The 9,772-nt window shown below is 35.7% G+C and overlaps 1 protein-coding gene across 1 annotated transcript in view; it reads left to right on the top strand.

The window, feature by feature from the left end:
- LOC117106205 (betaine--homocysteine S-methyltransferase 1-like) overlaps nt 1-3,065 on the top strand; it is a gene marked incomplete at its 5' end in the record, with an annotated part of 7,764 nt that extends 4,699 nt beyond the window's left edge. The window contains 2 exons of the mRNA XM_033247555.1: nt 294-375; nt 792-3,065. Of these exons, the coding sequence (XP_033103446.1) occupies nt 294-375; nt 792-1,060 (351 nt within the window). The remainder of the gene's footprint in view (nt 1-293; nt 376-791) is intronic.
- Nucleotides 3,066-9,772: the final 6,707 nt, after the last annotated feature.

The following is a 9,772-nucleotide window of genomic DNA, read 5'->3' on the forward strand; positions in this document are numbered from 1 at the left end:
GTGTTTGAACCTACCAGGTACCCACTTTTACTCCTGGGTGGAGAGAGACAACCGTAGATAAAGTGCCTTGCCCAAGGACACAAGCGACTTGCACAGCGAGAGTTTTGAACCCCCGACCTCGAGGTTGGAAGTCCAAACTAACAACCCATCCATTAATCCATCCGTCCATTTATGAGCCCATCTGTCTATCTATAAAATCTACAGTTATTTGTCCATCAATTAGCGACATGATGTAATTATAACATTATATGTTGTTTTCTCTAACAATATTAAATGCATCCGTATTGTTTCAGGGTCCGATAGCAGCCCTTCCCGTGGCTTATAGGACGACTACAGAGGAGCCAACTTTCCAATCACTGACTGATCCCTCAGACGGTATAAACATGTATATTATTACGCTTATACCATATACAATGTTTTAGTAAAGATACACAGTGGACATGATAATACTTGAATTTAGTAGAGAACATTGAGGGTCCTAGGTGATTAACAATTTATAGGCCTATGTAGATGAGGAGTACAGTATCATAGCTACTAAGTGCATGTGGCTAAGATACTGTACCAGAAAGGTTACCTAGTGGTCGGGCGTTGGATGGGCGTTCGTTTCCTGTCAGAAACACTTTCAGTATTTGTTCGCCAGTATTTCAGATATTAAGTATAATACTACAAAAAACGTCAGGTTGGAAAAAAAAACCTCATTCTTACATATTGAATGTTTTTATACATTATTTAAGCGTACTGTAGAATACATCGTTTCCAAAACAATCAGGAATTCGTAATTCCATTTACAGGCTCAAGGATTTTTCCTGATGACCTCGAATGTAAAATGAGTTGCTGTAAAGATTTCGTTAACTTTGGTGAGAAGTGTAAAGAGATTGGTATCCAGTACGTCGGAATCTGCTGCGGCAACGAATCCAAATTCACCCGTAGCCTCGCTGAATCCTTAGGACGTAAACCAGGGGCGTCACGCTACTCGACTGATATGTCTCAGCACTACACGTTTGGCAATGATCCTTCGTTTAAGAAATGCTACACAGTTGAACTCAAAGCAGCGATTTAATTTGAGATTCATATTAAGCCTACTAGATATTGTCCCAGTAATGAATATCCGCTAAGGCAGTTGATTTATATAGCCATAAAAGTTCTTCATTTTTGTTCAATTACTTTATTAAGTCCAATGACTGTGAAACAAACCCGGGACCAGGGTCTAGGGAACCCCCAGGACTAAGAATATGTCAGTACATAATTCACTTTATACATTTTCGAAGTGTGAAAAACAAAATTACTGAACTTGCAGTGTACTTAGAAACACACAATCCTGACCTGATTATAGGTAACCAATGGCTCGATGAATCCATCTTTAGCTCAGAAATGTTCCCAGCAAATTATTCTGTTATTAGACAGAACGCCAAACTCCAAAGGTAGTAGTTACGGAGGTGTCCTTATCTCTACTAGAAAGGGTATTCCTGTCATCCATAAATTAGGTTTAGATACTGACGTGGAAATTGTATCATATGGCAACAGATTGATGTTTTCCGAGCCAAACCGCCTAGTGCATACCTAATTAGGCTTCGAGATTCAAAATGCGTGAGTATAGTCATGTTTGGATTGCTGGGGACTTTAACATGGATGCAACTGATTGGCCTAATCAAGATTTGGATTCTGGTGTACCATGTTCGTACCCGACTATATGTAAAGAAATGATAGATATTGTCAACAAGTTTGGACTGGAAGAGATGGTCACAAATCCCACTAGGATCAACGGGATACTGGATCTGTTCTTTACTAATAAACCAGATAAATAAGGGACACGATGGTAATTGTTGAGATTATAGTTGCTAGGAAAATTCTTTTATTTGAAAAAGAAAAGCTATCATATATACGATTTGATAAGTAGTGATTGTTTTCGAAAATAGAACGGAACTTTAAATGAAAAGAAAAATAGGACAAATAACCTCTGGAACGAATTCAAAGAGTAGAAAATTCCCCTCACCTCCAATTATTATTACGGTTATAATATTGTGAAATAAATTGATATTGGTTGTACAGTATAGGCTTTAAGCATAATCTGTATCGTATGTCCGTATAATGCACTGTAAAAATATGCAAACTGTCTAAATAACATTATTTAAACTATTATTAACTATTATTATTCTCTCATAGTAGGTTCTTTCTTACATGTTCGCAACTTTGTATACAACTTTATCATAATCCTAAGTTGTAAGGTTGTTGTATTTATATCATACAGCTTAGTATTCTTATTCTTATTCTCTAAATTTATCTTATCTATAGAGTCTTGTAAGTTGCTTAAAATCGCAACTGCATTTTGTGTGCTTTTGCATCAGCAAATACGTTAATAACATGATCAAAGTTAATGCTTCAATACTAAGAGTGTCAAAGCAGATAGATATCTCTTGTCCCATAGTGTCTCTGAGAATGGCAGGATGAGCTTTAGCTTGCTGAGTGAGCACTCACAACTAGCGATTGAAATACTGTACGGTAGCTGCTGTCAACATGATTTGAATTGCTACTCGCAAGTTCGGAAAAACGTTCTCATCACCGTACTGTACGATAAACTGCGTTTGGGATACTGGTGTTTGTTCTACTTTTCAACAGCATCCTGCAAATTATTACTTCATTATAGGCCTACAGCTCCTTGCCAACTAAGCTGGTATTTCCCACCTTTCGAAACCTACTGGCTTGGAAGTGTATACTGAAATACCCAAAATTTCCGTGACATGTGTAGTCATTACAGAACAGGATAAAAAAAAGGAGAGAAATGGCCTTAAAAGAAATCACAATCTATAAAATTGCCAATAAAATTAACTACATTCAGATTCTTTAACTGGAAAATATTCATGTCTGACGACATACATCAATTTCGTAATATTTTTCTAAAAAGTGCATATTTTTTTTACTCGCTCTCCTATTTCAGCGCCCCAATCCCGGCGCCCGGAGCACGTGCCCAACCTTGTCCCCACCCCTATCTACACCACTGTAAGTTCACTGAGCCTGATAATCAGATGATGATATTATACGAATAAAGAAACATAAGAATGTTAAAATTAGCCTACTGTCATTAATGTCTACAGTTTACATTAACTAGTTCTTTCTAATAGAAAGTAGAATGCTGCGAGGTTTTGTAAATGTAGTGATATCATTGAAATCTTTTTTCACTAAAAACTAATCACTGAAATAGTTCCCACCCACTAAACGCATCTTTTACTTGGCTACCCTCGGGTAAAAGTTTAAAATCACAAAGCTGTAGACAAAATAGATATATCAATTCATTCGAACACTAGCCATTAAAATTCTTAATCAAAATATCAAATAAGTTTCAGGGCCTAATTATAAATATATTTTTGTTGCTGTTTTTTTAAATTATTATTAATCCTGCACTTTGTTTTGCGATGTGATGCACCAACTGATTTTCTGAGAGGACACAAATAGAGAATCTTGAATCTTGAATTTTGAAAATCATTTGATTGTGTTGCAATTTCATCGTCTTTCTGCGATGAAAGTTGGCAAAAGTGCATGATTTGGGGATGATATATGATATGAAATATTCTGATCAATTTTTAGAGAATGTTCAAAAATAGAGGCATTTTACAATAAACAAGAATATTTATTTTGAATTTAAGCAAAATGTGTATATTTATATTCACACAAAGACATACCCTTTGCAAAAGTGTAATTTTTACAATAGTAACTCAACAAAAATCATTAAACAAATGAAAATTCGTTGTGTTATAGTGACTTTATCAACAATATTGCTATGTTAAATTAATTAGTCCAGTGCTGGATATTATTAAACGTAGAGGATATTAAGAACAACTAAACCATTCTGTTTGTAATCATGCAATGGTTTTGTCCACAAGATTGTCATTTGTAGATCAAGGATAATGGGATATCTTTGCAGACAGTTGTTAAGGCTCGGCATTGTGGTGTTGAAAGTATTTCCATGTGCCTGCAAGCATGTGCTGCATGAAATCCATCTTGACAATCATTTTGCGTTAAGGACACACGGTTGTTTTACCTTTTTTCAATTGACCTTTGTGCCACAGCAGATGTAACAGGCTTTGTATTTGGAAATTTGTGCAAAACCACAAATACCGTCATGGAGCTTTGACTGGGGTATTAATCCGAAATATAAAGCTAATAAATCAATTTTGTCATTTATTTTAAGCTCAAAAGCTGCGCCACACAGGGGTGGCACCATGATTTGAGTCCACTGTCCCTGAGCAGGGGGCTGTGGGGGGTGGGGGCGACTCCCTACGAGAGCGTAGGTTGGCGTAATTGGGCGTCGCTCAAAATCTCACGGAAGTTATACGGGCGAAGCCCCTGGAAACTATGCAAAAATAAAAAAAAAATCATTCATATTATGTATGATGATTACAGTATTTAAATTGTAAACTACAAATTACGACGACAAAAATCAAAAACATCAAGACAATATCTAATCATAATATTATTGCTAGAACCAATAACTAGGCTCAGCCCAAAAGTAGGCACCATCTATAGACCTATGACGGCTTATGCCTATCTATGATGGGATGTATCCCCTAGGAACTACCTACGGTACTTTACGACTGAAAGAACGTCACTATTGGTCACTATAACTCTCATGACCTTGATAAAATTCGGTAAGGGTCAGGGGACACCCCCACATTTCAAGGTTTGGGGGGTATCATCAATTGTCAATTGTCCCCCTTATTTTTTCACCAATCTTATAGTTAAAAACCCCGCTGTTAAAAGCGAGTGGAAAGAACAACAATTAAAAATGACTGCCATGAATTTCTCTATTCACTTGTAATCTGTTCCCTGTGCTGTGTGAACGGTATAAACCTATTAGGCCAACATTTTTACAAGCTCAAACGTGCACGATTATACTATAAACGATTTATTCCTTTTGATGTATATTATTAAAACTAGTGTTTATAGTGTTAATTATTATCTTCATACAGATTCCTGTATTTTCTAATTTCAATCATTAGCCAAACATGTAGGCCCCTATTTAAATTCTGATTAGTCAATTGAATTTTATATAGCTGTTATTGAACAGAATGGGCATACAACCAACGACACGGATACATTTGTTAGCTATCTATTTCGACTTATTTAAGTAGTGGTACCGCGATTTTACCAACTCCGATGTCAAATTCCCTCAATCTCGCCTTTGACGACATGGTAATGACAAATTCAGTAAATACGGTAACCTTTATGTTTGTAAAATAAAAATGCTAACCAGTGTTTTATGTGTGCTTCCAATCTCCCTAGTCATTTCGATCGTAAATTAGACGAGGCCTAGATGTATTTCAACCCACAATAGTCTAATCCCTATATTATTTGTAAGGTGCAATACAAAAAGAGTTGAAAAAAAACCCTCTTGATTGATTTTAAAAGTACAGTGAATGCACATGGACCGAATACTAAAACAGGCTTTACGTTCACAGGGAGCGGTGTTTGATTCGTTGGTCGACGGTCGTCAGATCGTCGTACGACGCAGGGAGTGTTTTTGTCTGAAACACGTACTCATTGAGTACCTTCCAATTATATAAAGTTAGTAGGCCTAGGCCTATATCAGTTATTATTTATAACGTTACACTTCTGTGTTGTTCCAGGGTCCGATTAACAACCGATGAGGAGCCAACCTTCCAGAGCCTGACTGATCCCTCAGACGGTACTTTCATGATGATTGTACTTAGTAAGACCTCACAATTTGGGTTGATGCATTTAGATTCAATCCTAATCTCAAAGATAAAGATTAACATACAATTAAGACGGGCATACACTGCGCCCGACGGACGTCGGCCGACGCGATTTTGTGGAAGACGCAACGCCATGAAGCGCGCAAGGGATCGTTTTTAATGACGATCCGTTCAGACTGGTCACCGACAAACAACAGACGGCGTCGCGTCGTCTAGCGTTCACAGAGAGCGGAGTTGGATTCGTCGTACGACTGTCACACGACGGAGTAAGTGCTCGGTTTAACATTTTTGAATGAGAGAAAAAAATTCCCCCCCCCCCCCGCCAATTAACACTAGAGAGTTAATTCCAATAATCGGGGGGGGGGGGGAATCATTTAATTTACAGGCTCAAAGCTTTATCCTGAAGATCTCAAATGTAAAATGAGTTGCTGCAAAGATTTCGTTAACTTTGGTGAGAAGTGTAAAGAGATTGGTATCCAGTACGTCGGAATCTGCTGCGGCAACGAATCCAAATTCACCCGTAGCCTCGCTGAAACCTTAGGACGTAAACCAGAGGCGTCACGCTACTCGACTGATATGTCGCAAAATTATATATTCTTCAGTAATTCTCCATTTAAGTCATCAGGTACATATCAGTAAGTCATAATAATGATGATGAACAAACGTTTAAATAAAGCTTAGTTCTACACCATTATTGCCTGCATTTCTAGAAACTTGTATTACTTAGCATTTTGTTTATCTTTTCAGTATAGGCCTATGTGTCAGATAATGCAACCTATCTTCAATAACTAATAACAAATTAAACTATAAATACAGATTTCATGCTATAAAAGTGACTTACTGATGATGAAAACATAAAGATATACAACAAAATCCAACGACAATTTTGTTTAAACTTCAAAAATATATACCAATGGACGAATATTACTGTACTATTATTATAATCATCAAAATCGTACATGAATACAACATTTTATAGGTAAATAGACTCACATTTCTGAGATGCACTTGCACATCTCTTTAAAAGTCGCTTTTGCAATTTTTTTTAAATCAACATTCTTATTGGCGTGTATATGCATAAGCTTCAAAATTTCCAAGTATTTATTTCAGAATTATATCGGCCTGATAATGTAACGTATTATGAGATTCTCATGCACTGTACGTACATTTTACGACCACTTGATGGTGCTTTAGAATATTAAAAGGTAACACAGACTTGAACTTCTCATTGTATTAATGTCTGCATATTCAACTGTAGACATAAATAACTATGCCTATCAGATATCGTCGTCATACATACAAATATATCATTTATTGCGTGTTAAAGAGATAAAAAAAAAAAACAAAAAAAAAAAAAAACAAACAAGAGTATCACATGGACGTGATCGTGGAGCGTGATGATTAGGAACCAATTATTTGTATTGGGTCCGAACCAATGTCAATTCCAATTAGGGCCTAGTTGTTTTGGGTACCATATGGCGCCTACGCATAATTGTGTATTAGACCTATTTGAAAGTCGAACGAATCGATTAATTATCATTCAACAACTAATATTGACGCCTCCCTCTCAGTCAGTTGTTTATATTCCTGTTAAAAATCGTCTTTGGGTAAATAACTGAAGTTAACAAGAATATGTGATTTATGAAACATCTGTAGTAGTATTAGTGATATGGGTTTACTTTATTGATGACGAAGTAAACATACACCCTTGTATTTTACTTGCACACATCACAGCAAACATACACAATAAAGCCTAATATTAATACCCAGTGATATACAAATATAGCAACGTAAAAGAAATATTGCTGTGTTTATGTCAGCTGTTGGTTTTGTCGATATATTTTTTTGGAACCAGTTATAAAAGGAATGGCGTCATTTGACGGTGGCATTTAATCGACGTCTTCTGAGAACTCAATCTGAGAGAAGCTTTACATCACAGTTTCACCATCAAGGTAGGCTTCTAGGGGAATTGATGATTAAATGTCGTGCGCGTGATAGAGTAATGCGTGTAAAAGTGTAACTGCTTGTGAAAAAGTACTGCGTGTATTAAAAGAGTACAGATGTGGGGTAGTACTGTGTATGGAAGAATACAGTACTGCTTGTGAAAGATGAAAGGGTGACTGTGTGTGCAGAATTATCCATAGTACTTCGTGGGGAAAGAGTACTGCGTTTAAAAGACACTGTGTGTGAAAGAGTACTGCGTGTGGATGAGTACTGTGTGTGAAAGTGTACGGTAAGTCTGCGTGTGAAAAAGTACTGGGTGTGAAAAGCACTGCGCGTGAAAAAATACTGCGTGTGAAAGTGTACTGCGTGTGAAAAGTACTGCGTGCAAAAAAGTACTGCTTGTAAAAGAGTGAACGACCTGTTGAAAAGTACTGCGTGTGAATAAGTACTGTGTGTGAAAGTGTACTGCTTGTAAAAGAGTGCTGTGTATGAAAAAGTACTGTGTGAAAACGTAATACGTGTGAAAGAGTATTGCTTGTGATAGAGTACAGCATTTAAAAGAATACTGTGTGTGAAAATAAAGTTAAAAGAATATTGTTAACACATTGGCTGTGTTGAGCTAAAAAACAATTTAATAAATTTATTTACTTAACTTTGTACACTAATATGTAATTATTGCATGTGATAAGTTGTATTGAACTTGAGTGACCTCCAAGACAAAACGTACACAAATAAATTTATCAACTTGCCTATTGGCCAATACAATTTTATAATGTAAAAACAAGAATCATGTCAGCCCTTTGTCTTTAGTTTACGTAGGTAGATTTAATGTGACAGGGAAGACGACAAAGAAGCATTAATTTGTTTGTATCAATTTAAACATTTTCCGTGTTTATTACTAGAGCCTGGAGGTTATTTTGTATAGGGGTGTCAGTATAGAGGTGAATAATTTTAACTTGCAATAAAGACTCGATAATATGTTAATTATTTCATTCTCTTTTAGTCAAAGATGAATAAATTAGCAGTTATTATTGTCATCGCTCTCTCCGTTACTATGGTAACTTCGAGAACCTACCATGGTGAGTGTCTTACAAATAATGTAACCAGTGGCGTAACTAGGTTCCGAGAGTACAGTCGGGGCCCTTGACACATAAAAATTGGCCGATCAGGCTTAAAGCTAAGAATCCATTTGTCCAGTTGCGGTTCCGGTTCCGGAAATGGCACTCTAAGATTTAAAATTTGACTATAATTTTCTTTTTTTTTTCTATTGATGGGGAGGGTCTAGGCGGGCTGCCCCACCCCTTCAATCCGTCACTGGTTTTAAGAGCAAACATTTGCCAGTGTTGTTTTCCAATGTTCTTTAGTCTGTCAAAATTTTGATAGGTCTAAAGATGAATATAGCCAACTTTAACAAAGTGATGCAATAAAACTGAACTACGAAAATTAAATAAATCTAATTAAAACTGTGGAAATGTCATTAATTAAACTGCAAACTACTATAATTAATATGATTAAATTTAAAGATTCGTAAATAAATCGAGGTCGAGTAAAATGAATCCCTACATGTTGGACAACATAATAGCCTAGATGTGTAACGTGTGACTTTCAGCCACGTGATGTTTCTGATTTTTCACATGTAGGCCTATAGCACACAATGAAAACAAGTCCATAATATTACTGTGCATTGAAAATACTAAATTTACCATAAAGGTAATATATTTGATAAATAAATGGAATTAATAGAAATTGCGAATATGAACGAATAATTACAATCGCTTTACGTCGTGGGTGAGATGGGTATTCACTTTTTTCATTTCATTCATTATTTTTATTTCAAACACAACAGCTAAGGTAAAAATACAATCAAAACAATCGAGAAATATAAAAATATACAATTCATGATAAGGTAAAAGACATTTAAAAAGGAATGCATTCACAGTAGACCAAAATATTGCTTTGAGATTATATTATATTGTTGTTATTACTATCACAGCCATTATTATTATTATTATTATTATTATTATTATTATTATTATTATTATTATTATTATTATTATTATTATTATTAGTAGACGTCAAAATATATAAAATCGAGAATGCATAAAATAAGCCTATACTGA

Source organism: Anneissia japonica, unplaced genomic scaffold (assembly GCF_011630105.1).
Source record: "Anneissia japonica isolate Jap-2015-1 unplaced genomic scaffold, ASM1163010v1 scaffold5038_len16522_cov192, whole genome shotgun sequence".
NCBI classification, from domain to species: domain Eukaryota; kingdom Metazoa; phylum Echinodermata; class Crinoidea; order Comatulida; family Comatulidae; genus Anneissia; species Anneissia japonica.